This window comes from Microcaecilia unicolor, unplaced genomic scaffold (assembly GCF_901765095.1).
Source record: "Microcaecilia unicolor unplaced genomic scaffold, aMicUni1.1, whole genome shotgun sequence".
NCBI classification, from domain to species: domain Eukaryota; kingdom Metazoa; phylum Chordata; class Amphibia; order Gymnophiona; family Siphonopidae; genus Microcaecilia; species Microcaecilia unicolor.
Window position 1 is genome coordinate 44,761 of NW_021963139.1, and position 24,721 is coordinate 69,481.

The following is a 24,721-nucleotide window of genomic DNA, read 5'->3' on the forward strand; positions in this document are numbered from 1 at the left end:
AACATACACACTCCGAGGAAATCCTTGCTAGCGCCCGTTTCCTTTAAAACAGAAATGGGCCTTTTTTACTAGTAGGATAATAAAATTGGTGTTGAGTGCATTAGCATAGAATAAGATACAAGCCATTAAACCTAGTGTAATATAACTCACCTTTAGCTACTGTGAGCTTAATCCAAATAAATAAATTATCTGGCAATTCCTGCACTCTCATACAACTTTGGAATTGAAAACTGACTTCTTAAAGATCTAGAAAAACTGGATGTATGAACAAGAATATTCCTCCATGCCCATGATGTCATTTATAAAAATCAGTGTCTGCCAAGGTCTGTGTAACCAAATAAGCAGGGACTGTCTCTTCATGTTCAAGTGTACAGCGCTGTGTACGTCTAGTAGCGCTATAGAAATGATAAGTAGTAGTAGTAAACAATCCATATCTATATAAAAGATTAGTCCTCTCTCCTCTGCATCCTTCAAGTCCTTCTCTGTACCATTAGGACATGAAACGTTGAGCCATAAGTTGAGTAAGTAGTATTTACATTTATGTTTAATTCGTGTTTTCTTGTAGGGAGCCTTTGCCAACTTTGTTCAGCATGTTGCATCCACTGGATGAGATAACACCCCTGGTTTGTAAATCTGGAGGTTTGTAGCACGTTTTACTACTTTGGGGCATACTTCACCAAGAACACTATTGAATAATGTCACATGTAAGTGCTTCATTGTTGAATACAGAAAGGTAGATGTGGATGTGTCTCAAGGAGCATGTGCCCGGGAGGTAGCGTTTGTACCGCTATTTACTGGTGATTCAGTATGAGGAGTGTAAATAGCTAAGGAAGGATGTGTAGGCATGAGGGTCACTTTGTAACTTTCCTGACTTGTACAAATGTAGTGGACCTCATGTATTATTTAGACATTGCTGGGGAGGAGCTGGCTGTGATGCTACATGTGAGCAAGTTTTAGAATTTTTTAGATCACAAGTTGAAATTCAGAACCTGTAGGGTAGCCTGTTTCATGTTCAGTACCCACGATGCAGGTAGAGCTCCAGAGTGTCGGTGCATGGCTGAGAAGATGGTGCAGGAAGGGAGTGATTTTTATTAGGAAATGGGCTTCCCCCTTTTCTGAATGTTGCCGGTTTCAAAAGGATGGTCTTCATTGTATCCAAGGAGAAACCAGACTGCAGGCGCTAACCTTTAAAGATGAGATAGAGCAGACTTTAAAGCTAAAAACTGAGGGAATGCTGACAGCTTTCAAGAGCACATAGTTCACAATGAATATCTACAAGAGAATGCTGGCCAACTAAAGAAGTTAGATCATATAGAAAGGTTATGATGAAAGCTGAAGTAACATAGGAGTATTTAAATAAAGAATAGATGGAGGTAAAATGACTTCCAAATTAACTCCATTAACCTATGCAGTTTGTAAATGCAAATAAAAATCATACTTTAAATCAGTGTTTTTCAATCAGTGTGCCGTAGGAGTTGGGGCAGCTTAATTTGTGCCAGTGGCGTTCCTAGGGTGGCTGACACCCAGGGTGGATCGCCCGTGTGCCCCCCCGGGGTGCAGCGTGACCCCCCCACCCCCGGTGAAAGGACACCCCCGGGTGCATTTTTACCTGCTTGGGGGGGGGGGGGGGGGGTGCCGCGCGCCTGTGTGCTTCGCTCGTTCCATGCTCCCTCTGCCCCGGAACAGGAAGTAACCTGTTCCGGGACAGAGGGAGCACGGAACGAGCGGAGCAGACAGATGCGTGGCACCCCCCCAGTGGCATGCACCTGGGGCGGACCACACCCCCCGCCCCCCCCCCCCCCCCCCCCCCAGGAACGGCACTGATTTGTGCCAAAATGGAGTAAGTTTTCTTGTCTCTAGCGGTCGGGTGGCAGGGAGCAGTGATTCATGCAGCCTATTTGCATCAACCCTGGATCCTTCTTTCTGATGTAACTTCTTGCTTTCACATAGGTGGGAAGTGTCAGATAGAACACTACAGAGTTGACACGAGCAGACTATATGAATTGCTGCTTGCTGCTGCTGACCACTAGAGACAAGAAAACTTGTAAAAGTTATACGGGGGGGGGGGGGGGGGGGGGGGGTAGTGTTGAGAGAGACAAAGGTGGTTCCTGGTTGGAGAGGAAGAGATATGGAAAAGATAATGTAAATGCTGGAATATTTCTGAGGGTTGGGGAAAAGAAGGTAAATGCTGGACTATTTGTGAGAATGGAGAATGAAAAGGTAAATGCTGAACTCGGTGGGGGAGAGAAGATAAAATACTGGACTATGTGGGGGGGGGGGGGAGAAGGGAACATGCTGGACCATTTGTGGGGGTGCAGGTGGGAGGAGGAAGAAGGGAACATGCTGGACCATTTGTGGGGGGTGCAGGTGGGGGGGGAGAAGGGAACATGCTGGACCGTGTGTGGGGGGGGGGGTGCCCTCAGAATTTTAGCACTTTGTAAGAGTGCCGTAAGATTAAAAAAAAAAAAGGTTGAAAATTTGTGCTTTAAATTGTACGCAAATGGCAGACACGGTTCCATCTAGACATAGAATAAAGTGGGACTGGATGAGAGAGAGAGAGCTTTCTTATATCTAGCACCCTACTTATGGAATAATATTCCAAAACCTATATGTGCTAATCTTAATATAAACAAGTTTAAATCTTAAGTTGTTATTTTCATCAAGCATTTAATATTATGGAAGGAGAGAAAGGTAAGATCTATTAAGTTTTTACAATAGTTAAGACACTGTTCAGGTCTGATTTCTAGAATGAATGTTCTGAACAGTGGTGTAGCCACAGACGAGGGCTTGTGGCCTGTGCCCCCCCCCCCCCGAATTTGGATTCAGACCCCCCAAAGTCTGCTGGTTTGGCTGGCGGGGGTTCCCATGCCCTGTCAGCAGAAGCCTTCCTCTAGGAATGTTTGCCACCACATTGCCTGACCTGCTTCCTCCAGCCCCCCCCCCCCCCCAGACGCAAGCTCGGCATGTGCTGGCAGGGCTTGGGGACCCCCGCCAGCCCAGGTATGTGGGGTTGTGACAGGGGCAGAGAGCAGCAGGGAGGCAGGGCAAAATGTGCCCCCCCCCCCCCCAGTTGAGGTCTGGCTACATGCTTGGTTCTGAATGACTGACTGTGATTGTTTTTCCTTTCAAATAACATGGTGTTCTTTTCTTTTGATAGTATTTAGTATCCGCCATGATCTGGCTAAGCTGGGCGGTATATAAAATGTTAATAATAAACTTAAAACTACTACTACTACTTAGCATTTCTATAGCGCTACCGGACGTACACAGCGCTTCACACTTGAACATGGAGAGACAGTCCCTGCTCAATAGAGCTTACAATCTAATTATGACAGACAGACAGGACAAGTAAGGGATAAGGGTTAGGACAGACAGGCAGGACATATCAGGGATAGGGGACAGTTGAAGGTTTAGGAGTTAAAAGCAGCATCGAAGAGGTGGGTTTTTAGTCTAGATTTGAAGATGGCCAGAGATGAGGCTTGGCGTACCAGCTCAGGAAGTTTATTCCAGGCATACGGTGCAGCAAGATAGAAGGAACGGAGTCTGGAGTTAGCGGTGGAGGAGAAGGGTGCAGATAAGAGAGATTTGCCCAGTGAGCGGAGTTCCCGGGGAGGAGTGTAGGGAGAGATGAGAGTGGAGAGGTACTGAGGAGCTGCAGAGTGAATGCATTTGTAAGTAAGTAAGAGGAGTTTGAACTGAATGCGGAAACGGATAGGGAGCCAATGAAGTGACTTGAGGAGAGGGCTAATATGAGCATAACGACACTGGCGGAATATTAGTTGTGGAGCAGAATTTTGAACAGATTGAAGAGGAGAGAGATGGCTAAGTGGGAGACCTGTGAGAAGCAAGTTGCAGTAGTCTAAGCGGGAGGTGATAAGAGTGTGGATGAGGATTCTGGTTGCATACTCAAAGGAAAGGGCGAATTTTGGTGATGTTATAGAGGAAGAAACGACAGGTTTTAGCAGTCTGTTGAATATGTGAATCGAAGAAGAGGGAGGAGTCGAAGATGACCCCAAGGTTACATGCTGATGAGACGGGAAGGATGAGCATATTATCCACAGAAATAGAGAAAGGGGGGAGAGGAGAGGTTGGTTTAGGTGGAAAGATAAGAAGCTCAGTCTTGGTCATGTTTAGCTTCAGATGGCGGTGAAACATCCAGGCAGCAATGTCAGACAGGCATAAGAATAAGATGGGAGATTAATATGATTTGATTACTGAGCTGAATGATATTAGTCTTTTGTTTCTTGTAAACTTGCCTTCAGTTCATGTTTCCCAAATATACCTGTGATATAGGCAAAGAGATACATCTGCTGATTACAGAAGGGATCAAAGGGTTTGTGCTGATGGTTGTTGGAAGTATGTTCTTAAAGTTTTGGAAACCGAATTTTGTCTTCATTTGCATTATAGTTTGAAAACGTCATCCACCTTACCATAACTCATACCACAAGACTCCTAAAGCAAGCGCACTGGTGCTGAAATATGGCAGCTGTGTTGAGGCGTTTGGTGTTATTCAATGTATTAAACTTCATTGGAAAAGTGTCTCCCTTGTAGTTTTTGGAAGAGCCAGCCTACCCTACTGTCAGATTTCTATGTATCAAAAGGGAGCACACCATAAATTCAACAGCAGCAGCTGGTGAATTACTTTTTATCTTTGAGGGGAAGAAAATAGTTTTCTTCATCTCTTGCTACAATTTGGGTTTCTGCCAGGTGCTTGTGACCTGGCTCGGCCATTGTTTGGAAAACAGGATACTGGGCTAGATGGACCACTGGTCTGACCCAGTATGGCTGCTCTTATGTTCTTATGTAATTTGTCTAAATATCTTTATCTCAAATCATGAACGTTGTCAAAAGATTTGGAGACCTGTCACAATTTTATTCAGTTGGCCAAGAAAGCTTTCTTGTTCTGTATGTATGTCCAGCCATTTGACATTGCATGGCTGGCAGTATGTTGGTGTTTTAGAATAGGTGACTGAACAACTGAAAACTGTATCTTGTGTCCAGCAGTGAGAACAGTGATTGTAGGTAGTCTGTTCCTTTCAGTTGGGTGGAGGAGGAACCAGTGTACAATAAGGATTCTAGAAAGTAAATGCACATTTAAGTATTTATATACCGTTTAGACCTATGTGGTTTACAGTTTTATTTTACAGGTACTGGCACTGTCCCTAGTGGGCTCACAATCTAAATAGTAGATTGTACTACTGTTGTACCTGGGGCAATGGAAGGTTAAGTGACTTGCCCAGGGTCACATGGAGCTGCAGAAGGAATTGAACCTTGTTTCCCAGGCTCTCAACCCACTGCCGACCATCAGGCAGCAGCGGGAATTGAACCCAGTTCCCCAGGTCCACAACCTGCTACACTAACCATTAGGCCACTCCTATTGATAACACTAATGGTACCCGTGATAAAGGTATTAGCTCTTTTGTAGTCCTCATGGATCTTTCAACATCTTTGACACCATGAACGACAACATCCTAATGTTCTGGCTAGAGGTTCTCAGTGGCTAGCTCAGAGGTAGAAAAGCGAGTGGTGGGCTCAGGCTGGGCAAGACAGGGGAAGAGCTGGGGTCTAACTGCGGATTTTCAAGTAACAGAAGAAGAAATAAATATACTGAGTTCATCAAGAAAAAGTCATATACCTAATGCAAACCCATTGAACATTCAATGGAGGAAGCACAGTGTGGCTTTGGCTGTGTCAGTGTTAACTCTACCCTATTTTGATATAGTGTGACTCAATGTGGGTTTTCTTCCTGAACATTTCCTCTCCTTTCCTAGGGGTGTTTGGATGTGCTCGTGTGCAGTACGTGGCTGAGCCTACAATGAATACTGTTTTTACCACTAATGAACCCTCCATTATAATGACATATGACACGGTTCAGAGCGTACATTCAGTATGGGCTCTTCGGAGAGTGAAGCCTGAGGTGAGGAACAAGACCTTGGGTGCTCATATTCCACTAGTGGCCCTACTACACTCCAGAAGCTTTCAAATAGGCCGACTAAAATAAAGGGTAGAAAACTGATGCCAGATAGCTCTATGTCATTAGACTGTGCTATGCCTAGTTTAGCCTATCGCAGTCATAGAGATGTAATTCTCATTTAACAAAGAAGAGCAGAATTGCGTTTCTGTTCATTAAGGGGCTGTTTTACTAAACTGCATTAAGTGCTAATGCGTGCTTAACATGGCAAAAATGGCCTAATGGAAGACACGGTAAACCAGTGGCGTACCAAGGGGGGGGGGGGGGCGGTCTGCCCCGGGTGCACACTGCTGGGGGGGTGCCGCGCGTCTGTTGCTCTTTGTTTTCATGCTCCCTTTGCCCCGGAACAGGTTACTTCCTGTTCTGGGGCAGAGGGAGCATGAAAACGAAGAGCTGGCAGGCGCGCGGGCCACCCCCCCCCCAAGGGCCTGCACCGGGGGGGGGGGGTTCTTTTGCCGGGGGGGGGGGGGCGCGCTGCACCCGGGGGGCAGGGCGCATCGGCGATCCGCCCCGGGTGTCAGCCCCCTTAGGAATGACACTGTGGTAAACTGTTTTGTATTAGTTTTACTGTTTCTGTGGTAGGTACAGTGGGGGAAATAAGTATTTGATCCCTTGCTGATTTTGTAAGTTTGCCCACTGACAAAGAGATGAGCAGCCCATAATTGAAGGGTAGGTTATTGGTAACAGTGAGAGATAGCACATCACAAATTAAATCCGGAAAATCACATTGTGGAAAGTATATGAATTTATTTGCATTCTGCAGAGGGAAATAAGTATTTGATCCCCCACCAACCAGTAAGAGATCTGGCCCCTACAGACCAGGTAGATGCTCCAAATCAACTCGTTACCTGCATGACAGACAGCTGTCGGCAATGGTCACCTGTATGAAAGACACCTGTCCACAGACTCAGTGAATCAGTCAGACTCTAACCTCTACAAAATGGCCAAGAGCAAGGAGCTGTCTAAGGATGTCAGGGACAAGATCATACACCTGCACAAGGCTGGAATGGGCTACAAAACCATCAGTAAGACGCTGGGCGAGAAGGAGACAACTGTTGGTGCCATAGTAAGAAAATGGAAGAAGTACAAAATGACTGTCAATCGACAAAGATCTGGGGCTCCACGCAAAATCTCACCTCGTGGGGTATCCTTGATCATGAGGAAGGTTAGAAATCAGCCTACAACTACAAGGGGGGAACTTGTCAATGATCTCAAGGCAGCTGGGACCACTGTCACCACGAAAACCATTGGTAACACATTACGACATAACGGATTGCAATCCTGCAGTGCCCGCAAGGTCCCCCTGCTCCGGAAGGCACATGTGACGGCCCGTCTGAAGTTTGCCAGTGAACACCTGGATGATGCCAAGAGTGATTGGGAGAAGGTGCTGTGGTCAGATGAGACAAAAATTGAGCTCTTTGGCATGAACTCAACTCGCCGTGTTTGGAGGAAGAGAAATGCTGCCTATGACCCAAAGAACACCGTCCCCACTGTCAAGCATGGAGGTGGAAATGTTATGTTTTGGGGGTGTTTCTCTGCTAAGGGCACAGGACTACTTCACCGCATCAATGGGAGAATGGATGGGGCCATGTACCGTACAATTCTGAGTGACAACCTCCTTCCCTCCGCCAGGGCCTTAAAAATGGGTCGTGGCTGGGTCTTCCAGCACGACAATGACCCAAAACATACAGCCAAGGCAACAAAGGAGTGGCTCAGGAAGAAGCACATTAGGGTCATGGAGTGGCCTAGCCAGTCACCAGACCTTAATCCCATTGAAAACTTATGGAGGGAGCTGAAGCTGCGAGTTGCCAAGCGACAGCCCAGAACTCTTAATGATTTAGAGATGATCTGCAAAGAGGAGTGGACCAAAATTCCTCCTGACATATGTGCAAACCTCATCATCAACTACAGAAGACGTCTGACCGCTGTGCTTGCCAACAAGGGTTTTGCCACCAAGTATTAGGTCTTGTTTGCCAGAGGGATTAAATACTTATTTCCCTCTGCAGAATGCAAATAAATTCATATACTTTCCACAATGTGATTTTCCGGATTTAATTTGTGATGTGCTATCTCTCACTGTTACCAATAACCTACCCTTCAATTATGGGCTGCTCATGTCTTTGTCAGTGGGCAAACTTACAAAATCAGCAAGGGATCAAATACTTATTTCCCCCACTGTATGTATTTATATATTTTGGAGGGGGTATAGATGTGCTGTTCAGCTATGTGCTGACATTAGCGTGCGCTAACTGAATAACGCTGACTTAACATGGGAGCCATTAACGCCTCCTAAATATGAGGCTGTAAGGGCTCCTGCATTAATTATTTTCAGTGGCTGCGCTCTAATGGCAACAGCACATGGCCAGAAAAGAAGTAATTGAAAAAAAAGGCAGATTTGTGATATGGGTAAATTACAGGCTGTGTGTTTAAATGTTCTTGGGAGGTGAGAAAAGCTGTGGGGCTGTCTTGCTGCCTTGGGCACTTGATATGTTTGTATCCTTTCATCTTTGTATGATTTTGCTTCCTATTTGAAAAGGGGATAGGGTTGCGGTGGGGTAGGCAGGTTTACTTGTTTGAAATCCTTGAAAAAGTGAGATTGTGCTTTGCTATCTGATGTGACTCAGCAGAGTGTGTTATTTGCTTTGTTCTCTTGGGTATTATTTTTATTGCTGTGATGATTTGTCTGTAGTTTATAATTGTCTTCTTTTTGTCAATAAAAGACTTTGTTTAATTGAAAAATATAAAAAAGGACCAATTTACGTCAAGCTAGAAATGGTCTTAGAGCACGGTAAAGTCACGCGATAAGCCCATTTACTGGTGCAGCTTAGTAAAAGGGCCCCTCTGAGGTAAATTCGGGACTGCTAAGAGATGACCTGAATTCTTCTGGCTGCTGTTTATAGCAGTATTTTAAATCTTTGTATGGTGTTGCTAGTATCCTTGATCAGTGTTCTTTCTGGTTGCAGGAACAAAATGTGGTTCTGAAGTATCCTGACCAGCAGGGCACACCACAACATGTATCCACAAGTAACTCCCTGACTGCCCATATTTGGAGTGTCTCCAAGGGGGATTCTCCTGCTCCATCTCCATTTCAAAACTACCCTTCTATGCACAGCCAGAGTCGCTCAGCATCTTCTCCCAGTATTCACTCCCGCTCCCACTCGCCTTCTATATCCAACATGGCTGCCCTGAGGTAGGCACATAACATGTGGTCCTGACATGCTAAGTTCAGGTGATTTCTGGATGTGAAAGAAATTGCTTATTTGATACATTTAAAAAAAATATCAGGTAATTAGGAAAAAAGAGAGAGACCAAAGAGTGAAACCATTGAAGCATCAGGAAACACACAGGTTGTCATTTTTGAGCAGTGTGCATGGCATTGCTGCTTCCATTTGGATTCATTCAGAAAGTACCATGGACCTGGATTTTTTTTTTTTTTTTTCTGTGCAGAGACCCTTTGTATAGCTACATAGGATAATTAAATGAGAACTCTTTCCCTTTTTGGATGGTTTAAATTGTGCATGTTAATGCATGTTATGTATGACGTGCACAGTTTAAACCATTCAAAGTGATCTGGCATGCCTTTGGTATGAGATTAACCTTAATAGTGAGATCTTAAATCTGATGTTGAACTTTCCTGTTTACTTATTTATCAATAAAATCAAAAATGTTACCAAGCCAGCTAACTGCAAGGGAAAGAGACATATGAAGCCAAAAAGCCATTTGCAGAGATTAACAGCTTCAGCAACTGGCTTGGTAACATTTTTGATAGTAATTGATTTTGCAGCAGGCACACTCCATTCCTTTACTTTGTATCCTTTGTTTATTGTGTGTCCTCTTCTGAAAACAACCTTTTCCAACAGTTAATCTCTTCTGTTGTGGTGTGATATAAAGACAGGAATAAAGTATGAAATACAATATAAAAGTTGCTAGGGTCATAAGCCTATTGTAGAAAATGTCCATGGTATATTGCATCAGATTTAAGTACTTACCATTGTACACTAACAGGACCTGGCAAAAAAACAGACTTTGTGTTTGTTTTAGCGTTAAAAAAAAAATTGACTGCTCAGCTTTTCTTTTGATTGGTGAACTGCTTTTTCTTGCTATATATTTTGTCTTTCTGTTGAACTGGAGGAGTAACCTAATAGAGCAGTGGGCAGCGAACCAGCAAAGCTAGGGTTCAAATCCTACTGATTTGCCTCTGTGATCTTGGAAAAGTCCCTTAACCCTCTATTGCTTCAGTTAGAAACTTAGGGGCCCTTCTGCTAAGGCGTGGTAGGCCAACCGCGCAATAAAAGAGCACTACCGCAGGACACGCTGAGGTGTCCAATGGAAGTGTTCTGCTTAGTGCGTGCCAATCCCGTGTGTCTAGGGGTGGAGAGTAGACATGCCTGTGCTAATTGGGTAGGGGTAGTAATGGCCACACACTAATGGGGAAATTTAGTGTGTAACCAGTATTTAAGAAAAAACCCAAAAAGGAATGTGGTAATTTTACTGCTGCACTAAAAGTGGCTGCAGCGTGTGGGGAAACCCGTGCACTGACAGCAGCACCAGCCTCTTTTTTAAAGCACGGCTTAGTTAAAAGATCCCTTAGATTGTAAGTCCTCTGCGGCAGGAAAATACCTTTGTGTAACTGAATGCATGTTTTAGTTTGGATTTGGGTTTAGCTCACACCTTTTCAGCAGTAGTTCAAATAATTTGCCTTGAGCTACTACTAAGAAAAGGCATGAGCTAAACCCAAATATGATTGTAAAATACTAGTATTTTGAAAATAACTATTCTGTGCCACAATTTCTGACCTCAGGAGCAGACACAGATACAAACTGACACAGAATTTGTTTTTCTTATATGACTGCACAGTTTCTAAGCTTTGAGTATTCCTGGAGTATTGCAGAAAAACCTTTTAGTTCTGGCTGGTGACACTGGATTTTCTGTTCCCTTCCTGCTACGCCTAGCTACCCATTTATAGTCCTCTTTGTCAAGAAGGACTTAACATTTGTCTTATTTTAGACAGGTTCTAGGTTGGGAAGCATGTATTTATTTTCAGTGTCTTGGGTGTGGATCTCTTGAGTAATCTTTCTTGATATGCTGTGTTTTTAACTTTGCAGCCGCTCTCATTCCCCTGCCCTGGGGATGCAGCCTTTCTCTGGTGTTCAGCGATTTAATTTTTCCAGTCACACCCCATCTCCAAAGAGGCTCGGTGCTTCCCATTCCCCAAACAGCACCTCCAGTGACTTCATCACTGCAGAAACTGAGCCCATCGTTCCTGAACTCTGCATTGATCACTTGTGGACAGAGACACCAACCAACATCAGGTACAGTTTTGCAAAGGACTAAGATCCTTGGGGATCTGAAGAAAATTAGAAAAAGCAACAACTAGTTTTTCTTCAAGTAGAAAGGAAGTTGGGGAGGTATGGAAAATGAGTACATTTCTCTCAAAATACTATTTAAAAAGAAAAAAACTCTTGAAACCTTTATACAAATGCTAATAATAATAATAAATTCAGACCACCAGTTAAGGAATTTACTGAATTCTGGTAAATGGGCCTTTGCAAGTAATAAAAGAAGACAGGAGGAGCCTCCACGGAAAGTCAAAGCAAAACAGCAAAAGTAGAGGCTGACAAATGCGCAAACCAATAGGGAGATAATCTCAAAAAACAGTTTATTCAGAATATTCATATCAATATCAAGGACCCGACACGGTCCGTGTTTCGGCGCCAAAGCGCCTGCCTCAGGGGTCACAATCAACTTTCAGAGAGAACAAAGGAACAGCCAACCGATCAGCAAACACCATGTGACAAGAAACGTTTCGGGTCCTTGATATTGATATGAATATTCTGAATAAACTGTTTTTTGAGATTATCTCCCTATTGGTTTGCGCATTTGTCAGCCTCTACTTTTGCTGTTTTCCTTTGCAAGTAATAACATCTGCTGCTTTAGTTCCTTTTAAGTCACCTTGAGTCTCAGCTGTCAGCACTCATGCTTTTGAAGCAGCTTGACCTGTTTACCTGCACATACTTGGATACGTTTACTTGGTGGTTGTGATGGTGCTACCCAGAAAAAGCAGCAGCACATAGAATCACAGGCCTTTTGACTGCTGTTGGAATTTTATTTATTTATTTATTTATTGCATTTGTATCCCACATTTTCCCACCTATTTGCAGGCTCAATGTGGCTTACATAGTTTGGTTATGATGCTGTCATTCCAGGATATCAGATACAATTAGTAATGTGTAAAGATTAAGTAAGGGGAAGAAGAAGGAACTGATAGGGTGGATAAGTTTAGAAGGTAGATTGTCATAGCTGGAAGGATCGGTGAGGTAGTTTGCTAGGGTTATGGGTTCTCTTTGTAAGCCTTATTGAAGAAATATGTCTTCAGAGATTTGCGAAAGTTAGTTATTTCTTCAATTGTTTTCAGGTCTGCGGGTAATGCATTCCATAACGCGTACTCCTGTAAGAGAAGGTAGTGGCATACATCAGCTTGTATTTTAGTCCTTTACAGCTGGGGAAGTGTAGATTGAGAAATTTGCTGGACGATTTTGTGGCGTTTCTGGGAGGTAGATCCACAAGGTTTAGCATGTAGATTGGGGCGTCTGCGTGAATGATTTTGTTTTCTCTGCTTCTAATACAAGAAGATTTTTTCAGTTGGGAAATCAATTAAGTCTATTTTGGGTTGTTTTTTTTTGTTTGTTTTTTTTAACCGATATTAACAGGAGTCATGAAATGCCCTTAATTTGAAAGTGATATTTTTGGAAAAGTTTCAGCAGTATTCTGCACTGAAGCCTCATAGATGAACTTGAATAGATGGGTAGTACCTACAAGTGTGATAATCAGTCCAATGTGAATAATAATTCAGAAATATTAGGGCTTAATCCTGCTTCTCTTCCTTGTCTTGCATAATTCATGCTTTTCTGTCTTAGGTTTATATTTTGCTGACTTCACTCTCCATTGGATAAGAAAGACTTGGCCACGTTGATTCATATATACATAACATCTCTTATTAGATTCTGGTAAAAGTCTTTATTGTGGCCTTTCAGAATACCAGTTGAGGAGATTTGCAGCTGGTACAGAACACAGCTGCTAGACTGTTGATGAATAAATGCTTTTGAACATGTATCACTGGTTTTGGTAGAATTGCATTGGCTCTCCGAGGACAAGCAGGCCTTCCTATTCTCACATGTGGGTGATGTCATCCTGACGGAGCCCGTTGCAGGCGCGGACTAGCTTTCGGTATAGAATTTTCTTGCAGCATCCCAGAGCTCATGCGCTGGTGTGTTCAAAGCACTTTGTGTTCTCTCCCTTACGCTGTGCTCTCGATTTCAGTGAGTGCCTTCTGGTGCAGGTGTGTTTTTTTTTTTTTTTTTCCTCTTCAGTTACCTTCCTATTACTTTTTTATTTTAGTTCTCTTTCGGCATTTTTAGGTTTTCTTTCTTTTTCGTGAGTGGCCGTGCGGTTGAACACTCCTCTTTTTTGCAGCTCAAGATTGAGGAGTTTAATTTAGCTGATTCTTTTTTCGATGTCCAAGAAGACCCCCAGTGGCTTCAAGTAGTGTGCCAAGGCATGTGATTTCTGTCACAGACCTGCACAAGTGGTTCATCGGATGCCTTGGGCCAAATCATGACCCCCCTCTGTTTGTGATCCCTGTTTGCATATGCAGGTGAGAACCCAGAGGGTGCGATTGGCTCAAATGGAGCATCTTTATGGCTCTACAAATGTTGGACCATCGTCTTTGGCACCAGTGGCATCAACCTTCATGGCTGCTCTGATATTGGCATCCATTGGGAGTGCACCTGCTTCAACACCGGGCGCTATTAGCAGGCCCCGAGACCGGTCAATTTGACTGTGGGATTTCCATTCCAAATTCCACCAATGCTCTCAACGCCTCAGGTGTTGACTACGGATGCTTCCAAGCTGGGTTGGGGAGCTCATGTGGCTGGGCTTCACATTCGGGGCTAGTGAATGATCCGCTCAGGAAGTTCAGTTTCACATCAATCTCCTCGAGCTCTGGGCCATGTGGAACGCTCTAAAAGCTTTCAGAGGTCGACACCAGAACCAAATTGTGCACATTCAAACTGACAACTGAGTTGCGATGCTCTATGTCAATAATCAGGGGGTATAGGATCTTACTCCTTGTGTCTGGAAGTGACAGACATGTGGCAGTGGGCTCTTCTTCACGGGATGGACCTCCCTACCACTTACCTACCCAGAAAGAGCAACTGCCTGGTGGACAGACTGAGCAGGATATTGCAACTGCACTAGTGGTCTCTCAACATGGGTGTAGCTCAGAAGATATTCCGAGATTGGGGCACCCCCTTGGTGGATCTTTTCGCCAATCATCTCAACAAGGTCCCTCATTTATGCTTCGGGCTCAGTTCAAATGGGAGACTAGTGGCATTCTGCATTGGGGACAGGATTTTCTGTATTCATATCCTCCCATTCCTCTCATAGAGAAGAGTTTGCTGAAACTCAGGCAAGATCGGGGCACTACGATTCTGATCGCACCCTACTGGCTGCGATAGATCTAGTTCCCTTTTCTTCTGGAGTTGTCCTCTGAAGATGCATGGAGATTGGACTGTTTTCCAACCCTCATCACGCATAACGCAGGGTCTTCTACATCCCAACCTCTAATCTCTGGCCCTCATGGATGTTGAGAGCATAGAATTCGGGTCCCTTGGATTGTGTGAGGGTGTGTCTCTGTATCTTACTGGCATCCAGGAAAGCTTCAACTAATAGATGTTACTCTTAAATGGAGAAGGTTTGCTGTCTGGTGTGAGGGCATGGCCTTAGATCTCTATTCTTGCCCTACACAAAAACTGCTCAAGTACTTCCTGCATCTTTCTGAGTCTGGTTTAAAAACCCACTCTGTAAGGGTCCATCTTGGTGCAATTGGCAGCCTTATCATCATCGTGTAGGTGGTGAGTCCATCTCTGAACAGCCTTTAGTTGTTCTCTTCATGAGAGTTTTGTTGTTGACAAACTCCCTACTGATCCTCCCGTTGTGTCATGGGATCTCACCGTTGTCCTCACCCAACTGATGAAAGCTCCTTTTGAGCTTCTGGACACTTGTCATCTGAAACTTTTGACCTGGAAAGTCGTGTTTTTGGTGGCGGTCACTTCAGCTTGCAGGGTCAATGAGCTCCAGGCCTTGATAGCTCATCCACCGTATATTTACTTTCATCACAACAGAGTCGTCCTCCGCATGCTCCCGAAGTACCTTCCTAAGGTAGTGTTGGAGTTCCATCTTAGACAATCCACAGGAGTGGAAGTAGCCACCACAATTTTAGCACAGTGAGTCATCAAAGAAAGTCAGAGACGCCCACAGTCAAGTCGGCAAAACTATTAACCGTATTTATGAAAACTTTGCTGACTTATAAGAACCCCTGAAGAAGGCTTTGAGTGCCGTAACATGGCCCGTGTTCGGTTCAATTTGTCAGCACTGTTATATATTGGATAATAAACATCTCTTTGATCAACTTGAAGATTGTGGTGGCTACTTCCACTCCTGTGGATTGTCTTAATTGCCTATGGAAGATTTTGTTTTCCTGTTTTGTTTGCCTTGGAGTTCCATCTTAACCAGTCAATTGTTCTTTTGACATTTTCCCCAAGACCTCATGCCCATCCTTGCAAAAGTGTAGTGCATACCTTAGAATGCAAGTGAGCCTTAGCCTTCTTTCTGGAGCGGACCAAAGCCCACAGACAGTCCACACTCCTAGGCCCTGTTTTATTCTGTTCCAGGCTGCACATTCACAGCTAGTATGTATTTAGCTTCAGTTAGATTGAAGTTTTAGTCTTGACATTTTGAGACTCAATTATCCTAGCTTTCTTATTTTTGGTGAGCTTGGTACCTAGGGATGTGAGAATAGGAAGGCCTGCTTGTCCTCAGAAAAAGCAAAGATATTTAACCTGTAGCTGGTGTTCTCCGAGGATAGCAGGTAGACTATTCTCACATACTCTCCCACCTTCCTTATGAGTTGTCTTTAATTTGAGCTTTTTGCTTTTTCACCCTACTGGAAGACTTCTCTCCCTCATTGGGCGGGAAGGCACCAGCACATGCACGGTGGGACGCTGCTAGAAAATTCTACACTATAAGCTAGTCAGTGTCTGCACTGGGCTGTCTTGGGATGACATCACCCATTTGTGAGAATAGTCTGCCTGTTGTCCTTGGAGAACACCAGTTACAGGTAATAAGTATTTTTGCTTTGCCAATCAAACATCATGCTCATTTTAAGCTACTGTGTTTTACTTTATTGGGTTTGCATGATTTTTTTTGTGTTCGTATGATCTATTAAGGTTATTGCATTCTTCACAATGAAACTGGGGGACTCATAGCTATGGAATTCATTACTATTGGAGTTGTACTGTGAGAACTATTACCCAGCTTTCAAGAAGAAATTGAAAACTTGGTTCTTTTATGAAAGGTTTTGGTTCACAGTGAACTTGTGTTATTGAGTGATGTCTTGAGTATTTAATTGACACAATAATTTAGGTTTATACTTGTGATAGGATTGTAGGGTTTAGTTTTTTATATCCATTTTTGAGCTTATTGTAACATGCTTTCGGATTATTGGTGAGGCATGATATCAAGTCAAGTAAAGTACTTCCAGATATATCGACAAATATGTATTTGCCTTTAGCAGTGCTCATCCCTGAACATATTTACTCTTACTTAGCATGGTACAAATCCATGTTGGAGCACTATTGCAGCCACTGAGCTATCAATCCCTTGTTGCTTACTTTGGGAATGGTTTTTGACACTTAGTTTTATGCTTGTGTAAAAATAGTAAACAGGATAGGTAGATGCAGCAAGGCTCCGTCTTTTGATTTGTTGCGTGAGCTACCTAAAAAAAACAAAAATGTTGGTGTGCCTACTGTTAAACATTCTCTACTTTATGTTTCAACAATTTTATTGATTATCCTTCAAAATGAACATACAACATGATCATTATGCAACAATTTGCTAACAATCCTTCAAACTACAAATAAAGTGATAATTGGAACATCAGAAGTTTTAATGTTTTTCTACTCCCTCCCCACCCACTCTCCTAACCCCCCTCCCCTCCAACTTGAGCTTCAACAACTTTAATTATACAACAATTTAAACAACTATCAAGCTCAGAATATATTAAGTTGGGAAGAGAGAGGCCAAGCTGGCTACCCAGAAACTGTCAGTGTCCATAACCCCAACCCAAGTTTATGATAGCATTCCCCCCCTCCTACGCCACCACTAAGATCGACCCCCCTCCCAAGAGAATACTAACAACCCGGCTCATGAAGACCGGATCACATAAGACGTTGACAGTTGAAAAGGGAGATGGGAAACCCTTTCTCAGCCCCACCCTCTACCTAACCCACCATTCAACAATCCAGAACAAGGACACCTATTGTGAACAATACCCCCAGAACCTCCCATACGTGCCTATCGGAAAAGATTCAGTAAACCCTCTCCTAGAGTTCTCCCTTTCCACACCTCCTCTCACTCCATGCTATACCTTCTAAATCTATCTAATTGTAATGAGGAAATCTTACTCCCTCCACAGCTACCCACCCTCAACCAGAGCCTGATAATTCACCAAGTTGGTGCCTGAGGTGCTAGAGTTTGCATATACCTCTCTCAAGTTAAATAGAATTGTCGTTGTGATTTAAATTTAAAGTGAGAGTCTCGGAGTTCCAATAAAAGTAATGCATGAAATCTGTTGCGCCATTGCCAATAAGAAAGAGCCTCCGGCTTTATCCAGTTTACTAAAATGCATTTTTTACCTATTAGGAATGCTTTATGAACTAATAAGTTATGATGGACAGTACCCGCCCCCAAAGTGGTAACAACTCCCAACAGAACACTTTCTGGCAAAACCGATATCTTCCGCCCCATTATTCTCTCCATAAAACGATACTTTTAACCAAAAAGCTTGATCACTGGGCAGGCTCATATAGCATGATAAAAAGTACTCATAGGTTCTCTACATCTAATACATTGGGGCGAGTCTGCTCCGCCCATTTTATGCAACCTTGATCGGAGGTATAAAACATTCTCTACTTTAATGAATGGAACATCCCCCTGGGTTGACGGATATTGAAATTTTAGAAAATGCCTTCAACTGCTTTAATAATTTTTGTTGAGCACGATGACAAGAGGTACCATACATTGCGGTGCTTGACCTTGGAGTATCAAAAAGGCAAAGCAGCATAGTTTAAATATTGAGCGGGCCTCCACTGGTAACCAGTGGAGACTTAGTAATAAAGGTCTGGCACTTTCAAAGTTTGAAACTCTAAAAATCTAGGAGAGCCACAAGATTTTAGAAAACTGTATAATGTTTTAAAACTTGGAACTCTTTCTATTTCTTCTGAGAATTACCTTTTTTTAGAATCCAAAATTGCTTTTTTGTAGGAAGAAGCCAAGTTCTTAAAGATGTGGAGATGCAGAGGATAATGAGTCTTTCTCCATTTACCTTTCCAGTGTTGAAGCTGGTGTAAAAGGAGATTGCCATTATACCATGCATCTCTCCTACTGGAGGAGCATGAAGCTGCCCTAAGAGGAGCTAGTTTTTGTAAATCAGAGAGCGATGAAGGCCAAACGAGCAAAAAAGATTCTGAGGATAAGGTGATATGCTGCTCAAGAGATTTAAAGTAAGGTAGTGAAAATCCCTAAAAAGTCTATTCTGCTTAGCAGAAATTTTGCAAATAGATGAGCAGTCATAAAAGAAATCTACTAGTTAATGATCTGTCCAAGGTAAAGGAAGGGAGTGACATTTTCCTAGAGTAATAGGGAAGCATAAAGTGGAGAAAACAGTATCTAGGATATGCCCTGTAATATGAGTAAATGTAAGTACAAGCTGAGTGAGATAAAAATTCTGTGTGCAGAGGAAGTCCGTAGAAAAAGGTGCTGTGAAATTGTCTAAGTTAATATTAAAAACTCCAAGTATAACCGAATAAGGAAATTCTTGAACATGTATTATTAAGGTAGGCCATAGTGTTATTCACAAAGGGAGGGGGGGAGATGGGTAGTTGAGAAAGAGAAAATCAAGATGTGGAGAGGAATCCATACTGAGAGATTTTCCAGATAGGAATGTGGCAGAAAGGTATGGATTTGATTGCTAAGATTTTCTGGAAAAAAAAATAGATTGTCAGGACACCCCCTTTCCCCCCCAGATCTGTTGGGAAAGAAATGCCAAAATTCTAAGAGGTGGCCTGAGTCAGGTAAAAAAATATCTGCATCAGTGAGCTAAGTCATTACCAGATACAGAATGTCAAGCTTAGACCTCTAATGAGGTGATATGTAGTGTGGAGAGATTGCACATTAAGGAGGCCAGTATGGAGCCTACTGATTGAGACAGGAGCAGTATGATCATGTTGGAGTGATAGGGGAATAGAAGTTGTTTGTTAACTGATGGTGGCATTTTGATACCACTGGTCTGGCCTGTTCCTCCAGATCATTGCTGGTAGGCAATGTCATGTAGAATCTAGCTAGAAAGGCCAGAAAGAAGGGGAAATTATGGAGATTGTAGGAGAAAAACATGATCTCGATAGGGTATGCACTCGGGGTGCACACAAAGGAGTGAACTAAGGAGCATGTAGTGCGCCTTGTGTGTATTCCTTAGGAATGCTTCAAGGAGTACTTAAAATTTTTAAAAGACTGTGATGAGATTGCCTTCAGTAGGCAGGAGGGAGGCACAGCTCTGATAGCCTCTTTTGTGGTTCTTGACAAGACAGCATAGTGTGGGCAGAGCTGGGCTGCAATCTGCAAATGAAACACCAGAGAGACAGGTGAAAGGGCAGAAAATAGCATGTGCCGCAGAATTTCTTAAAATTCAAAAGACTGTGGTGTGATCACCTCTGGTGGGCGGGACGTAGGCGGAGCTGTAATCACTGCTTTTGCAGCTCTAAGCAAAGCTGAAGTGGAACCTGCAAATGACATCAGATAGAGAGAGGTGACCAGCCTCATTTAGCTTTTATTCTCAGTTTTACATCCATTCTGTCATACCCCTTAATACCCATATTTGCATGCCATTCACTTTGTATGTACGTTCAACCTAGAGATATGCATGGAAAAAATGGAGACTTCCTGATTTTCAGTTTTGGTTCAGTTTGCACGTTTTGTTTTATAATGAGTTTCCTGTTTTATGATCATTTCTGTTCAGCATATATTGTTTATTTGTACCCAGCTAGAATTTTTTGATTGCCACTATAGAAATGTTTTAAAATTTATTATGTTAACCTATGAATCGAAACACATTACTTTAAAATTTTAGGTTAATATGCAATAAATTGATTTAGTAAGCACCAAATTTTTAAAGGTGTGCTTACGAATTGAACGTACACTAACAAACACTTCTTTACGTAAATACTGTTCATGTAACACACAGTACGCATTCATGAGACTATTTGGGAACCTTTAAAGTGTCAGAGATAAATACTAGCAAATAAGATTTATTCAGAAGCCTCATGTATTATTGCAAACTACTATTAACATTCTTTCACACTAGCTATTACATGCCTATCGGGCTCATCTTCGAAAGAGAAGGACGCCCATCTTTCGACACAAATCGGAAGATGGACGTCCTCACAGAAACGTCCAAATCGGTATAATCGAAAGCCGATTTTGGACGTCCCCAACTGCACTCCGTCGCAGGGATGGCCAAAGTTCAAGGGAGCGTGTTGGAGGCGTAGCGAAGGTGGGACTTGGGTGTGCCTAACACATGGACGTCCTCGACCCATAATGGAAAAAAAAGGGCGTCCCTGACGAGCACTTGGACGACTTTACCTGGTCCTGTTTTCTTATGACCAAGCCACAAAAAGTGCCCGAACTGACCAGATGACCACTGGAGAGAATCGGGGATCACTTCCCCTTACTCCCCCATTGGTCATTAACCCCCTCCCACCCTCAAAAAACATCTTTCAAAATATTTTGTGCCAGCCTCAAATGTCATACTCAGGTACATCGCAGCAGTATGCAGGTCCCTGGAGCAGTTTTAGTGGGTACAGTGTACTTCAGACAGGCAGACCCAGCCCCATCCCCCCCCCCCCACCTATTACGTTTGTGGAGGAAACAGCGAGCCCTCCAAAACCCACCACAAACCCACTGTATCCACATCTAGGTGCCCCCCTTCACCCGTAAGGGCTATGGTAGTGGTGTACAGTTGTGGGTAGTGGGTTGGGGGCTCAGCACACAAGGTAAGGGAGCTATATTCCTGGGAGCAATTTATGAAGTCCACTGCAGTGCCCCCTAGGGTGCCCGGTTGGTGTCCTGGCATGTCAGAGGGACCAGTGCACTACAAATGCTGGCTTGCATTTGGTCGTTTCTAAGATGGACATCCATGGTTTTGAAAATCGCCGAAAATCAGAAGCGTCCAAGTCTAGGGATGACCAAATTTAAAGATTTGGTCGTCCCTGACGGTATTTTCGAAACGAAAGATGGATGTCATCTTGTTTTGAAAATACGGGTTTCCCCGCCCCTGGATCGGGACATTTTGCGAGGACTTCCAAATCAAAACTTGGACATCCCTTTCGAAAATGCCCCTCCATGTGTCGCTTTTCTGTCCATCACTGTACACGTGCAACACCTTTATTTGTATAGTGACATGCCATAATTTTCCACTCTGTACAGCACAGTACTAATTAGGTTCTAATGGAACTGATACCTATCTCCACCTGCTGGTTGATGGGACACAACTGTCCCATAGGTTCTGGAATAATGGGAAAGAGTAATGGAAAGAAAATGATCAGGTAAGACCTAATTTCTTCATTGAGTTGGGAGCAGAGTCCTGGGACAGAAACTGAATATAAATACTCTACATGCTGTGCAAAGTGTTGCTACTGAGCTACCTTGCCTGGTCTCAGATTCACTGTTACTCAGTTCTGTTAATATAGAAACAGAGAAAAATGAACGCAGATACAGACATATGGCTTATCCAGTATGCCTTTCCATGCTATCTACTATCCTTCCTCTCCCTTAGAGATCTTATGCTCCAAGCTTTCTTGAATTCAGATACATTCTTTGTCTCCGCTCTATGAATTTACTACCCTTTCCACGAAATATTTTCTCAGGTTACTTCTGAGTGTCCCCTTTCATCTTCATCTTATGCTCATTCATTCCAGAGCTTTCTTTCAATTGAAACAGGCTAGCCTTCTGTGCATTTATGCCACAAAGGTATTTGAATATTTCTGTCATATATCCTCTGTCCTGCTTTTTTTTCCTAAAAAGATCTTTGTATCCATGATCCTAAAATAGATTTCTCTGGTGCCTCCATTCTTGTTTTTTTTTTAAATATTTTCCAAGTTCCAGGTAAGCTTAGTTTGTCATCAGGTGGTGTATGCTTTTCTGAACTAGGGCTCAAGCCATGGAGAGGTGAAATTGAGAGGTTGGGAGAAGCTGCAAGTCAACTCCATATAGAAATTACGTACTTGGGACAAGACCTTATTCCCAGTACAAGCTATTCACAAGGGAGGGACTGAGAGGAGTTTCCTGAGAAAGATGAGATATTTCTATAATGTTAGCTTCATAATCCCAGCAAACTAGATGAGTCCGACAGGGGCTCTGTGGCTGATGAGCTTTGATCCATGTTTGACTTCAATAGCTGGTGAATTGAATACCAAGATTAATAGGATTCACTGCCTTCCTGCAGATAAAGAGATATTAAAAGAAGTAGTTATATCTTAAATTGCAGAGAGAGCAACGTGCAAGCTTCAAAAGTGTTCATTACCACTGACCTCTGTGGACAGAAGTTCCTGTGTTTTTTGGTGGAATCTCAGCACCAATTGCGGTAAGAGGCTTTTTGTTTAATGTATATCTAGAAATACAACATAGTTTAGATAAGCATGTATTACTGTAGCATTTATTCTGTTGCATGGATTTGAATTGAACTATCTTGATTCTTTACACAATGGCTTTCCAAAAGCGTCTTTATGTCCAATAATCTTTGGGCTTCTCTGCATAAAAATGCAGGAGCTTAGGTACCCTTCAGTTGATCTAGTTTAGTTCTGGGAACTGAGAAATCAGTGTTACCGGCTTATAAGTTGGGTTGATCATATAAGGATGTGGGCCCCAGGGCAAATGATCCTGGGTAGTGGCATCTTCTTCCCCAAGGATATTGCTATCCTTTTCCATTCTTTGCAAAAATATACCCTCCCCTCCTCCCAATGTGATTCTCACCCTCGCTTCCCCTCCAGCAGGAGAAGAACCATGTTTATTCATGCTGTGTATGTATTTGTCAGCTTTAATCTGAACATAGGGCTTCAAGGTCTCATAAGACCAGCTGGTACTGTGCATTCAGGCTTTCCATTAAAGTCGAGGAGGAGTCAGATGACAATTGGAAGCACCGCTCTCCTCCAACAGTCGGGGGGTACTGTGACATGGGGCATGGGGGTAGAAAGAATGTGCTGATATTGAAGTGTGGGAAAAATGGTTTTCAAGGAGAATGGATACAAATTTATTATATCAGTGATGATATAGCCCTAATAGATTGTACAAGAGGAGATTCATACCTTTACATGGCTGTTGATGAAACTGGATATTTCTTATATTTTGTGAAAACAATATCTTTTTGTGATCAGTTTGAATTCTGATCTATGCTCCTTTGATATGTTTATCTTCAGTTGGATGATGCACTTTGACCGTTATGAGCCCTAATGCAGATGAATAGCCAAAACACAGCCATTGTTGAGTTCTTAGTATAATGCTATTTACATGGACTTCTGCATTCCACAAGGACTTTTGTGTCCGTTTGTGATTATGTAATTTTTGGTAAAGGTTTATTAATTATTTTGATATTGCAGCTTTGCTCTGTTCTGCTCCTGATTTGCTTGCGAGGAGTTGTTGTCCTCTTTCTCCATTATTTGTTTCTGAAACAAAATTTCAGTGAAGGAAAATTTTAAAATACAATTGTGTGCAAAGGTTTAGGCATTTGTGCTCAAATTGTGTGATTCAGTGAATCCCTATGTGAACAGAAATTGGCACAGCCTCTACATGGTTCAAATTTGAACATATTCTTTCTGCAATTTTTAATGTATAATTAATATTTATTTGCAGATTTTTTTTAACAGGTTAAGGACCCCCGTTTACTAAGCTGCACTAGAGGCACATTAGTGCTTTTAGCACGTGCTAACTATGTAGGCGCCCACAGTATTCCTATGGGCGCCTACACCGTGCACTAATTTTGTGCACTCGCTAAAAATGCTAGTGCACCTTAGTAAACAGAGCCCTAAATAAGAAAACTGTCCAATGAGATGCAAAGGTTTGGACACCTCTCTCACTCTGTTACATGTCCTTGGGTAGAAATAACTTTTTAACATTTCCTAAAGCCATCTACGAGTGTTTGTTCTTGCTTTTGGGATTTTTTCCCCACTCTTCCTAAGTGCTAGGGTCTGGGACTAAAGAAATACATGCAGTTAACCGGAGCGTGCACTTAACTGTTGTGACCCAAAGAAGCTTGAAATCTGATATATATATATATATATATATTTTTTTTTTTTTAATAAATAGAACACCCTAATTCCTCTCCTGGTTTCATATGAACTATTGGTTCATTATATCCCTCTGATATTGTGGCCAAGATATCTCATTGAGAGTATCTTGGCCACATTCTCAGTTTAAGGATGTACTTATGAAAGAGCTCTTTCCTCCTGGAGAACAGTGTGGTGAAACTTGTTCTAATGGGGTGCAGTTTAGATCCAAGATGGTTGCTTAAGCCTGGTACTCCTGCTACCCCTGGCAGAATTCAGCTCCAAACAGCATTTACACTGACTTGAAATTTATTCGTAG

General features: G+C 42.8%; 1 protein-coding gene across 1 annotated transcript in view; it reads left to right on the forward strand.

Annotated features, from left to right (window-relative positions):
• Nucleotides 1-24,721, forward strand: part of LOC115458998 (anaphase-promoting complex subunit 1-like) — a gene marked incomplete at its 3' end in the record, with an annotated part of 157,761 nt that overhangs the window by 25,372 nt on the left and 107,668 nt on the right. Inside the window, 5 exon segments of the mRNA XM_030188858.1 lie at nt 566-639; nt 5,772-5,917; nt 8,935-9,161; nt 11,077-11,283; nt 22,629-22,724. Of these exon segments, the coding sequence (XP_030044718.1) occupies nt 566-639; nt 5,772-5,917; nt 8,935-9,161; nt 11,077-11,283; nt 22,629-22,724 (750 nt within the window).